The sequence below is a fragment of the Ranitomeya imitator genome, chromosome 1, assembly GCF_032444005.1.
Source record: "Ranitomeya imitator isolate aRanImi1 chromosome 1, aRanImi1.pri, whole genome shotgun sequence".
Taxonomy (NCBI): domain Eukaryota; kingdom Metazoa; phylum Chordata; class Amphibia; order Anura; family Dendrobatidae; genus Ranitomeya; species Ranitomeya imitator.
This window is the reverse complement of record NC_091282.1, coordinates 795,591,166-795,604,106: the sequence shown is the minus strand read 5'-3', so window position 1 is coordinate 795,604,106 and position 12,941 is coordinate 795,591,166. Positions and strand designations below refer to the sequence as shown.

The following is a 12,941-nucleotide window of genomic DNA, read 5'->3' as shown; positions in this document are numbered from 1 at the left end:
TTCCAAAATTGTGCTGATGTAAAGTAGACATGTGGGAAATGTTACTTATTCAGTATTTTGTGTAACATATCTCTGTGATTTAAGGGCATAAAAATTTAAAGTTGGAAAATTGCAAAATTTTCACCAAATTTGTTTTTTTCACAAATAAACGCAGGTAATATCAAAGACATTTTACCACGATCATGAAGTACAATATGTCACGAGAAAACAATGTCAGAATCATCAGGATCCGTTGAAGCGTTCCAGAGTGATAACCTCATAAAGGGACAGTGGTCAGAATTGTAAAAATTGGCCCGGTCATTAACGTGCAAACCACCCTTGGGGGTAAAGGGGCTAAGATGTGTGCACTTCCTCAAACATGAGATATCTTATGAGTGGTTCCTTTATTTTTCCCATTAAAATACATTCAAAACCTTCAGGATTTGTTTAACAAATGTATCCTGGAGAAGCAGAAAGTCTTCTGGGGGGATTCGGTCGTCCCAATTTGGCTGCATATTATTACACCAACCTACTCAAAGCCAGAATTGGTTTACAAATACGGATTCCTCGGCTTGGGTAGATTGTGAATCTTCCTTAAGCATAAAATCCTGGCTACATTCTCTTTTACTAACTTTTTTACTAAATCCTAACACGCAATTACCAGACCCTCAGACTACCTTTGCTTTTCTGTCCGCTTAGTAAACATTTTCAGGTCTACCAAAGAAATATTTCTAAATTTGATCAAATAAAAAATATTCCTTAAATAAACCTTAGAACTAATCAAAACATTTTGTTATCCTGTAAGAAGGTTGGACTAAAATTGGTTAAAACCGTTCATGATGAGAAGAACTTTGTTCCATTTATTCAGCTTAAATTAAAATATGAAATTCGTGAAACTCAAAGTCATTATATTATTATATTGTACTGAGAAAACCTAGTCCGGGCCTGCCGGATTCTGAACGTTCTACGTTCTTCACCAGAATACATTGGGAAGTTAATTTGTAACCCTGACAATGAAAATTCCTGAAACAAAAAAAAAAGATTTATAACATTCAATCAAGATTATGGATTTTTTTTTTTTTTCTAAAAAAAGCTCAGAAATAAATAACTGGGAAAGAGGTTTAAAGAAATCCTTTTTTTTACTGAAATTTGGAAAAAAGTTAGATCCCTAACATTCATCACGTCTTTATTCCTTCCGTCATGAAGCCTTTTTAACAATGTTATCTACAGTTGAATCCAGAAGTTGTCATCCACTGTATATAAAGACACATCTGCAGGTTTTTCTCAATATCTGACATGAAATCAGAATAACCCTTTCCCGTTTTAGGACAATTAGGATTACCATAATTATTGATATTTGCCAAATGCCAGAATAATCAGAGAGAGAGAGAATGTTCTAAGGCATTTGTATTACTCACTGTATGTAAACTTTTGACTTTGCAGTAAGATCACTATGCCTTTTAAACAAATCTGCACTGCCAATATGATGATATGCGTTTGGAAGCTTCCGATGGGTTATTTGACAACATCTGAGTTAACTAGAGACACACCTGTGGATGTATTTTAACGCACACCTGAAACACACTGCTTCTTTGTGTAGCATCATTGGAAAATCTCAAAAAAAAAAGTCAAGATATTTGGAAGACAACTGTGGACTTGCTGTAGTCTGGCTCCTCCTTGGGTACAACTTCAAGATACCTGAAAGTACCTTGTTTTTGTAAGGTTTTGTCCTGGGGAAGAGGTTCTGGATGAACTCAAAATGCGTTGACCTCAAAACCTGTTAGAAATAAAGCTTTGAAGAATATCGTCTGCCATCCATCTTTATCAACAGCACATATTTGGATACATACACCCGGTTTCACCATTATCCTCGGTCTCTGGACCAGTGTCCTGTGGTAGCTGATCCATGCTTTTTACATGTTGCTTAGTTGCAACAAAACAAGGTGAGCGTACCTCTCGCCGATGCACCCCATGCTCTTAACCAGTTAAGACCCTATTTGCGCTTTACTTGCTTTCCAGATTTTCTACTTCTCGGTGTGCACATCAATCCAAGGACAAAAGCAAGAGACCTTGTATAGATGATGGCGGAAGCTGGTAACATTGTCTCAATATCCACAGTGAAAGGAGTACTGTATCAACATAGGCTGAAAGGCCACTCTGCCAGGAAGAAGCCATTACTCCAAAAGAAACATTAAAAAGCCAGATTAATGTTTACAAATGCACATAGGAACAGAGAGCACAATTTTTGGAGACATGTCCTGTGGTCTGGTGAAACTAAAATTGAACTTTTTGGGCATAATGACCATCGTTACGTTTGTAGGAAAAAGGGAGAAAGCATGGAAGCCTAAGAACACCATCCCCAGTGTGAAACACGGGGGTGGCAGCATCATGTTGTGGGGTTGTTTGCTGCAGGAGGAACTGGTGTACTTCACAAAATAGATGGCACCATGAGAAAAGAATATTATGTGGCAATACTGAAGAAACATCTCAAGACATCAGCCAGGAAGTTAAAGCTTGGGCCGAAATGGGTCTTCCAAAAGGACAATGACCTGAAGCATACTGCCAAAATGGTAAAGTGGCTTCAGGAGAAAAAAATCAATGTTTTGGAGCGGCCATCACAAATCCCTGATCACAATCCTAGTAAAGATGTATGGGCAAAGCTGAAAAGGCTGGTGCGAGCAAAGTGACCTACACACCGGGATCAGTTATACCAGTTTTGTCAGGAGGAATGGGCCCAAATTCCGACCAACTATTGTGAGAAGCTTGTGGAAGGTGATCCCAAACGTGTGACCCAAGTCATTCAATGTAAGGGCAATGGTACCAAATACTTATGAAATGGATGGAAACTTTTAACTTTGCAGTAAGTAATAAAAATGCATTAAAACATTCTCATTATTCTGGCATTTATCAAATATGAATAATTATGGTAATCCTAATTGACCTAAAATGGTAAAGGGTTATTCTGATTTCATGTCAGATATTGAGGAAAAACCTGCAGATGTGTCTTTATATGTAGTGGATGGAAACTTCTGGTTTCAACTGTAGATGGTACCTTACGCCTAATACAGGTATTCTCACTAAATTAGATTATCAAAAAGTTAATTAATTTCAGTTCGTCAATACAAAAAGTGAAACTCATTATATAGAGTCATTACCAATAGAGTGATCTATTTCACGTGTATATTTCTGTTAATGTTGATGATTATGGCTTACAGATAATGAAAATCCGCCTTGAAAAATGATTTTAAAATCCAAAATATTGGCCTACTGAAATATATGTTCAGTAAATATACTCAATAATTGTTCGGGGCTTCTTTGGCATCAATTACTGCATCAATACGGCGTGGCATGGAGGTGATCAGCCTGTGGCACTGCTGAGGTGTTATGGAAGCCCAGGTTGCTTTGATAGCAGCCTTCAGCTCGTCTGCATTGTTGGATCTGGTGTCTCATCTTCCTTTGGACAATACCCTATAGATTCTCTATGGGGTTAAGGTCAGACGAGTTTGCTGGCCAATCACGCACAGTAGTACTGTTGTTTGTAAACCAGGTATTGGTACTTTTGGCAGTGTAGACAGGTGCCAAGTCCTGCTGGAGAATTAAATTTCCATCTCCAAGAAGCTTGTCGGCAGAGGGAATCATGAAGTGCTCTATAATTTCCTGGTAGACGGCTGCGCTGACTTTGGTCTTGATAAAAACCCAGTGGACCTACACCAGCAGATGACATGGCTCCCCAAACCATCACTGATTGTGGAAACTTCACACTAGAACTCAAGCAGCTTGGATTGTGGCTTCTGCACTTTTCCTCCAGACTCTAGGACCTCAATTTCCAAATGAAATGCAAAATTTACTTTCATCTGAAAACAACATCTTGAACCACTGAGCAACAGTCCAGTTCTTTTTCTCCTTGGCCCAGGTAATTTGACGCTTCTGTGTCTGGCATTATGTATTGGTCATGAGTGCCTTGACACAAGGAATGCGACACTTGTAGCTCATGTCCTGGATACGTCTGTGTGTGATGGTTCTTGAAGCAATGACTCCAGCAGCAGTTCACTCCTTGTGAATCTCCCGTTTCCCGACTCTTTCACGTGCTTCGCCAATTCCTTGGAATGCACTACCCAGGTTAATAAGATTAATCCCCAATCTCCACAGTTTTAAGCGTGCCCTAAAAACGCATTTGTTCAGACTGGCCTACCGCCTAAACGCATTAACCTAACTATTCCTGTGTGGCCAATTCAAAAAAAGAACAAAAACAAAAAAAAAAACTTAAACCTTAATCAGGTTCCTCGCATCATGTTCTCACACACTTTATGCAGTTAATAGCCCTCTGTGTCTATACTGCTACATACTTAGGCAGTTAACTGGTTCATGCAGCTTTACATGAACACGTGAGCCTTACACTATGGCTGGTCCAAACAACGATAGCAATTGTTACCATCCACCTCTCGTGTCTCCCCTTTTCCTCATAGTTTGTAAGCTTGCGAGCAGGGCCCTCGCTCCTCTTGGTATCTGTTTTGAACTGTGATTTCTGTTATGCTGTAATGTCTATTGTCTGTACAAGTCCCCTCTATAATTTGTAAAGCGCTGCGGAATATGCTGGCGCTATATAAATAAAATTATTATTATTATCTCCACCACATTTTTGAATGGCCTTTTCTTAACAATCCGTTCAAGGCTGCAGTTGTCCCGGTTGCTTGTGCACCTTTTACTACCACACTTTTTCCTTCCACTCAACTTTCCATTAATATGCTTGGATACAGCACTCTGCGAACAGCCAGCTTCTTTAGCAATGGCCTTTTGTGGCTTATCCTCCTTGTGGAGTGTGTCAATGACTGCCTTCTGATCAATACATAAGACACTCGGCACTCTTGTGATACACGAGATGAATGTAATGTCGTCCAAAATGTGGTAAACAACATTTCGGTCAATCATACCTGACCTTCATCAGTTACCAATTACTACATGGGTGGTAGCCAGAGGACACTGGTAGCTTGTATCAGTGTTGGACTGGGGTGACAAGGGCCCACCAGTAATATTGACTTTGGGGGGCCCACTTTTCACCTGCATGTAAATATTATACTACCTTCATTCACAAATTTACCTATATCTCTATATAATAATAAACTGGGTAGTTTGGTTAATGAATGATGAGATGCTGCTTTCTTCTCTACAGAGTGAATCAAGTGAATTATGCCAAGTGCTGCCCATACAGTGGGGTTGGCGGGCCAAGATCTACACAGGGTCCCACCGGGGGATTCCCCTGTTACCATGTGGGACAGTCCGAGCCTGGCTTGTATAAAGTGGCATAGAGATCAGATTGTGCTGGTCAGTAGAAAGAGAAGAGGCGGCGCACGGAGGACAGAGCTGGATGATGGACGGCCAAAAGGCAGTCGAGTCAGGGGGAGAAAACATACCTCTCTGACTCAATAGAGCTATGGCGGGAAATTTGTAAAAATCATTATTTCAGCGTTCCTAGGGATAATAAACATAAGAGCCATCTTCACAGAATGCAGCCTTAGGCTGTGTTCACACGTTGCGGTTTTTCCCGATAAAAACGCTATAAAACATACAATAAGCATCCCATCATTTAGAATGAATTCCGCATGTTTTGTGCACATGATGCGGTTTTTTCCGCGAAAAAAACGCATCGTGGCAAAAAACGCAGCATGTTCATTAATTTTCCGTTTTTTTTTGCGGATTTCCCACTCCAAAATGCATTGGGAAGTGTCCGGAAAAAACGCGTCAAAAATGCGTCAAAAACGCGGCAAAATCGCATGCGGTTTTCTTGCAGAAAATGTCCGGAATTCTCAGGAATTTTCTGCAAGAAATCCTGAACGTGTGCACATAGCCTTAGTGCTGCTGAAGGTGGCTAGTTTACTTTAATAGACCCTGGGGGAGAGGAGGGGAGAGAGAACAGGTTCCCTTTAAGAAGTGCTCACAGTGTTGTTGTTCTAATGACTGCCTTCTGGACATCTGTCAAGTCAGCAGTCTTCCCCATGATTGTGGAGCTACTGAAACAGACTAAGGGACCTTTATAAATGCTGAGGAAGCCTTTACAGGTGGTTTTTGCTAATTATTCTAATTTACTGAGATAATGACTTTTGGGTTTTCATTGGCTGTAAGCCATAATCATCAACATTAACAGAAATACACACATGCAATAGATCACTCTGTTTGTAATGACTCTATATAATGAATTTCACTTTTTGTATTGAAGAACTGAAATAAATTAACTTTTTGATGATATTCTAATTTTGTGAGAAACACTTATAGATGATCTAAAGCCTTTGCGAACCAATTATCCGACTGTTGGGGAGAATGTGGATATGAGGCTGATTTAATTCATACTTTCTGGTATTGCCCGAAAATTCACAGTTTCTGGAGGGAAACATCTAACTTTGTTAGTAAAATTACTGGTGGAAATATTACGGTGACCTCACATTTAGCTCTTCTCTCCCTAGAAATAGAAAATATTAAGCCAGATTGTAAATCCATTTTGGTACATATATTTTTAGTGGCTTAAAATGCTATTGCTTCACACTGGAAAAAACTATAATCTGCAGGGTATTCTAGAAAAGATCTGCTTTCATATCTCTTACGAGCAAAGATTAACAATTGTCAATTCTTGGAAAAAATTTATATACATAATTGTCTAAGGGTCACTTCCGTCTGTCTGTCTGTCCTTCTGTCACGGTTATTCATTCGCTGATTGGTCTTGGCAGCTGCATGTCATGGCTGCTGCGACTAATCAGCGACGGGCACAGTCCGATTAGTCCCTCCCCTACTCCCCTGCACTCACTGCCCGGCGCCCGCTCCATAATCCCCTCCATTCACCGCTCACACAGGGTTAATGGCAGCGGTAACGGCCCGCGGTGTAACGCACTCCCTTACCGCTGCTATTAACCCTGTGTGTCCCCAACTATTTACTATTGATGCTGCCTATGCGGCATCAATAGTAAAAATATGTCATGTTAAAAAAAACAAAAAAAAAAAACCTGCTATACTCACCCTCCGCCGCCTTTCCCGCTCCTCGCCACGCTCCCGGGACTGCTCCAATGCAAGCGGTAGCTTCCGGTCCCGTCCCAGGGCTGGTGTTCGACAAGGACCTGCCGTGACGTCACAGTCATGAGACCGCGACGTCATCATAGGTCCTGCTCACACCAGCCCTGTGACCACCGGAAGCTGCCTCTTGCAATGGAGCGATCCCAGGAGCGTGGCGAGGAGCGGGAAAGGCGGCGGATGGTGAGTATAGCAGGACTTCAAGGGCCTTCAGAAGGTGAGTATAGGTTTTATTTTTTTTTTTTAAAGTCTCTATACTACGTGGCTCTGTGCTGGGCAATATACTATGTGGCTGGACAATATACTCCGTCGCTGGGCAATATACTACGTGGCTGGCCAATATACTACGTGGCTGGGCAATATACTACGTGGCTGGGCAATATACCACGTGGCTGGGCAATATACTACGTGACTGGGCAATATACTATGTGGCTGGACAATATACTCCGTCGCTGGGCAATATACTACGTGGGCTGTGCTATATACTATGTGGCTGGGCAATATGTGACTGGCCAATATACTACGTAGCTGGGCAATATACTACGTGGCTGGGCAATATACTACGTGGCTGGGCAATATACTACGTGGCTGGGCAATATACTACGTGGCTGGGCAATATACTACGTGGCTGGGCAATATACTACGTGGCTGGGCAATATACTACGTGACTGGGCAATATACTACGTGACTGGGCAATATACTACGTGGCTGGCCAATATACTACGTGGACATACATATTCTAGAATACCCGATGCGTTAGAATCGGGCCACCATCTAGTATTTATATAACTGGGAACCGTGGTTAGCCTTCTTTAGAACATCATTCTTACTGACGGATTATTAATACTATAATTATATTTGTGGTTTGGAATTTTGGAAACTTAGCTGATGTTGCTGTAAACTATTCTATCACTATTGTATCTCCTCATTTTTTAAAGTTTCCTTCCTTATGTTTTCTTCCCATTCCTCCGGCCCCATAACCAAGAACTCTGCTTATAAATAATCATCTTCCCTTCATTCCCACAGGTTATTGTAATATATATATTAATACTACTACTAGAGTTACATTAAGTACTCACATACAATAATCAGGTAAAGATTGCTCCTAAACACTATTTATACACAAAGGCTTCAAATGAGCTGAAAGGTGACATATATCTGTGATTTCACCGATCTCCATTGGAGCACTGCTATATATATTATATATATTTCTCTCTCTCTATATATATCTATCAATCATACACCTATGCGTACACACAGGGTTCTCGCTGCATTTTTGTCATTTTTTGGGTTCAGATTATACGAGTGCTGTAATAAAGTTACTCTTATTTAATAATGCTTAAAAGATGAAAACCGGTGAAAACCGCAAATTGTGATTTCTGCAGTATTTTTTCACTTTCTCGTCATTTTCTCTGGATGAAAAAAAGCACAGAAAAAAAACATTAAAAGAATTGACATTCTGCAAAAGTAAAAAATGTTGCAGTTCTCAAATTCAGTCAGGAAAAATGGAGCTTTTAATTTGAATAAAAACAACCCCACAGCAACAACACTGAATGTGAACATTCAGCCCAAGTCGGGTTTCGCGACAACTGTACAGACCTGGAGAATCCGATTACTACTAAAACCAAAGTTAAAATACAAAAAATGGACTGTACAGGGCTGACCACAAGAGCATAGATATGAAGCGATACCTGCAGCCACCACTAGGGGGAGCGTCGGTGTGAGCGGTGTTTGGGCTCGCCGGCTACCCCTATATGTCTGGCAGTTTAGCTTGGCTCCACTTACTGCAGGCGACGGGACTGGCCGGCCACATCAGCTCTTGCATCCGCGTCCTCCGGCCCTGTGAATCCACGTACACTCCCATCTGGCTGAAGCATAGCAAGTATTCGTCGTTGCCAAGGTCCACTGCACACAGGGCATCTACCGGCTGCTGGGACAGGAATGCCAGGGAGGGGTCCATGGGGCTGACCAGGTTTATGAGGGGCCCGTCTCCGTGGATGTTTAATAGGGAGAATCCTGACTGGTACCCCACGCAGAGCTTGTCCTTGAACACCGCCATCCACTGCACATTCCCCGGGGCCGACACCTCGTTGAACTTCTTATGAAATGGTTTAGTCCTATGGATTTCGTAACAGAGGACCTGACGTTTGACGGCGACGAACAAGCAAGACGTGGACGACTTCTTCAGGCTTCCTGTGGTGATGAACTGGCAGCCTTTGCTCTCCGGCAGCTTGAGGTCCAGGCTGCCCTCTGAGCCGTCCAGAGACGCCCATGGCACCAGATGGACGTGGTGGTTCCGGCCACACACCAGGATGACCATCTTTTCCTTTGGAGCCGGTTCGATCTGATAGACCTTCTTGCAGTCTGCGGCTCGGACGATCACTGCAAGGAGAGGACGCGGTGTTACGAGGAGGCACCAAAATATTCTGCAATACCACCCTCATCTCATAGCTGTGGGGGTCTATAAAGGTCCTGACTCCAATAGGAACGCTGCAATGCTTTTTTTCCACCAGTGGGGGCACTATAGGGAAATGCACTTGCCGCAGATTCCCCATAAATTAGTATGGCTCCTAACAGCAGGACACGTTGCTATCATGGGGGAACCTTTTATAAAGGGTTAAATATATTAGTGTTGGATTGATGGAACCAGAGCTGCATGTACAATTCTGATAGTTGTAGTTGAAAACAGTCAGTAAGTTGGTACACAACCTGGCTGAGCATTTAGAGTCTGCTGTAAAAATTACACTTCCTTAAAATGGCAATGAAGGCACTTATCAAGCAAGGCATGCTGGGGGATGTCAGCTCTGAAGCTTGCAGAATAGTGAGTGCAGCTCTGAATGTTATTTCTAATGATGGAGGACAGACCACTTACCATCCCTGGTGACCTCTATGACGTAGAGTCCTTCTTCCGTGCCAACGGCGATCCTGTCCTGATCTGAGCAAGAGAAACATCATGGTCAGCCTCCATGTTTGCCCATCTGGAGAAGCCACATGCCGCCTGCGGGTGTCGTACAAACCTGTACTGGAACCTACCTATGATAGCTGCTGCCACTATGGTTTTAATGAGGGGCAGCGTGCTGTCGTACGCCTCCTGCGGGCAGTGGACCACCTTGTTCCTCAGGTTGTTCTTCTGTAAGATGGACTGCAGCCCCTCCAGGATTCCAACCCACTTCCTCTTCTCCGTCTCGTTTTCCGTGAGGATGAGCAGGGAAGTCGTCGTTTTGGACGGAGCACCAAGGAGCGAGGCCGTTATCTGTAGAAGTATAAAAATGGCAAGAAGCTTAACGCCTGCTACGTCTCAGAGCTGAGGGTCTGCTGCAGTCGTATCCACTCTACTCCGACCTGATACACTTTACTATTGAGCAGGACAGCGCTCATCTGCTTCAGGGTAACGGCAGCTTTATACAATCCAGAGCTGCATTCGCAGATGTCTTAAACTTACTCCTATGTCAATAGGGAATCTCCACCTTTTAAAACAAAGTATTTTGGGTTCAAAATCGTTTTCCTGATACATTATTAGAGATGTCGGAGCTTGTGTACTCCTCCGATACAGAGCATCAAACCTCCCTGCATAGACATAACATAAGTGACAGCATTCTGGCTGCCTGCAGCCACCACTAGAGGGAGCTCCCTGCAGACATATCGTGGGAACCTTCTTGCGGCAGCTGCAGGAAGTAAAATAAATAAAAGGTGGACGGTAAACCTTTAAAGGGTTGTGTTCTATCTAGTTTAAGCATTTAATCTGCTCCTGTGATGCGGTAAGAGATGACTCCCAAGCCAACTGCTTCCCAAGTCTTAAAGCAGCGGTTCTTGATGCTGGAGCTCGGCTCCCATATAAGTAAATGTGATTGAAGCTGCGGTACAGAGAACGGCTGCGCTCTTCCGCCTCTGTACGACCTGGTGCTATCTGTCACCGATCCTAATAACTGGACATCGATTCCTTCCTCCTGGTCTGTCCCCCACTGATGCTGGACACCCCCTTTTCCCACTAGGGCTGCCATTATTACCCACCAGTAATACCTACAAAAATCCAGAGCGCCCCCGGCCCGATCCCTCCTGCCGGCAAACAGCAGAACTAATGTCATTAAAGGTGTTGGATTCTTCAAGCACGTGTTATCGGGGTGACACCTACCCGAAATATGCAGGGAATGTCTTTGCGGGTGGCGTGAATCACATCCGACGCCAACACTGAACTCACGGAAAACTCCTCGTCTCTGATGAAGGGAAAAAACAAAACAATAAGGAGCCGGAGGATCAAGTCAGGGGTTAATACACCTCATATAGAAATTCACAGCATGCTCTGGAAGCCACATTTGCATCTCAGAGCAATCTGGGGGTGACAGACGGTTCATACACATTATCCAGACACGAAGTTTTGTGCGCAATTACTCGCTGTTATCAGCCACAGAGGAGAGCAGGCAGCTCACACACCTGAGGTCCACCACTTGGCTTGCCACCACTCCCGGCTGGGTAGACTTTCCTTCCGGTATGTCATACAGGAAGAGTTTACAGTCGCACACCACGGCGTACGCCCGCTGCCAACCTTTCTTCACACCCGTCGGCTTTGGAATCTGTCAAGAAAGGTGATATTAATTTCCGGGCACCGTAGTTCGAATCGCACTAAAATCAACCGCACAATATGGCAGGAACGGATCTGTGCGGAAACATTACAAAAACATAATAATCAAAATACAAGTTTATGTGAGCACTGACCCTGACGTAGCCCTTGTAAGCTGTCCCAATACCGCGCTGCACGTCCACCCCCAGAGGCCGCTTAGACTGCTCGGCCGGGATCGGACACACTTGTGGTGAGAGGTCCTTACACAGCACATGACACGCGAACGGACACACTGTACACGGAAAGAAATACCATTATGCTCCAGAACTGCATGAACAGCGCCACCCCTGTGCACAAGTTGTGTCTGGTATAGCTCCTTAGTTTCATGGAAGCAAATGGGGCTAAGCTGCTATACCGGATACAGCTTGGATACAGAGTGGCGCTGTTCATGCAGGGAGGCAGATATGTGTCTAATTGTGTAAAGATGATGTACAGTTGATGACGGCACCCACCTTCACAGGAGAAGCCTTGGCGTACGAGCCCCACCATGATGGAAGTGCAGTGGGAACACTGTGTGGGGTTGCTGAAAGACTTCACGCTGAGCTGATGAGCCTTGGGCTGCAGACGACACAACAGAGACAAAGACACTTTACATTAAAAACTGCTGCTGACTGATCTGTAGTCCGATAGAATTCTTACTGCATTGTTTAGCAGGATATTCAAACTACAGTGAGCTGTTAGTAGTCAGCAGGCTCCCAAAGAGACCCGAGGTATCCACAGGCTCCCAAAGAGACCCAAGGTGCCCGCAGGCTCCCAAAGAGACCCGAGGCTCCCAAAGAGACCCGAGGCTCCCGCAGGCTCCCATAGAGACCAGAGGCTCCCAAAGAGACCCGAGGTGCTCGCAGGCTCCCAAAGAGACCCGAGGCTCCCGTAGGCTCCCAAAGAGACCCGAGGCTCCCAAAGAGACCCGAGGTGCCAACAGGCTCCCAAAGAGAACCGAGGTGCCCGCAGGCTCCCAAAGAGACCCGAGGTACCCGCAGGCTCCCAAAGAGACCCGAGGTGCCCGCGGGCTCCCAAAGAGACCCAAGGTGCCCGCGGGCTCCCAAAGAGACCCGAGGTGCCCGCGGGCTCCCAAAAGAGACCCGAGATGCCGCAGGCTCCCAAAGAGACCAGAGGTGCCCGCAGGCTCCCAAAGAGACCCGAGGTGCCCGCAGGCTCCCAAAGAGACACGAGGAGCCCGCAGGCTCCCAAAGAGACCCGAGGCTCCCAAAGAGACCCGAGGCTCCCACAGGCTCCCAAAGAGACCCGAGGCTCCCACAGGCTCCCAAAGAGACCAGCAGTGCCATCA

General features: G+C 44.5%; 2 protein-coding genes across 4 annotated transcripts in view; one reads left to right on the top strand and one right to left on the bottom strand.

The window, feature by feature from the left end:
* Nucleotides 1–12,941, top strand: part of LBHD2 (LBH domain containing 2) — a 764,964-nt gene that overhangs the window by 388,921 nt on the left and 363,102 nt on the right. The gene's annotated exons all lie outside the window — the stretch shown is intronic.
* Nucleotides 1–12,941, bottom strand: part of CDC42BPB (CDC42 binding protein kinase beta) — a 96,321-nt gene that overhangs the window by 22,653 nt on the left and 60,727 nt on the right. For all 3 annotated transcript variants that reach the window (XM_069737678.1, XM_069737685.1, XM_069737692.1), the window contains 7 exons: nt 12,106–12,211; nt 11,749–11,885; nt 11,467–11,606; nt 11,168–11,249; nt 10,069–10,288; nt 9,908–9,970; nt 8,821–9,417 (listed from right to left, as the gene is read on the bottom strand). In XM_069737678.1, the coding sequence (XP_069593779.1) occupies nt 8,821–9,417; nt 9,908–9,970; nt 10,069–10,288; nt 11,168–11,249; nt 11,467–11,606; nt 11,749–11,885; nt 12,106–12,211 (1,345 nt within the window). The remainder of the gene's footprint in view (nt 1–8,820; nt 9,418–9,907; nt 9,971–10,068; nt 10,289–11,167; nt 11,250–11,466; nt 11,607–11,748; nt 11,886–12,105; nt 12,212–12,941) is intronic.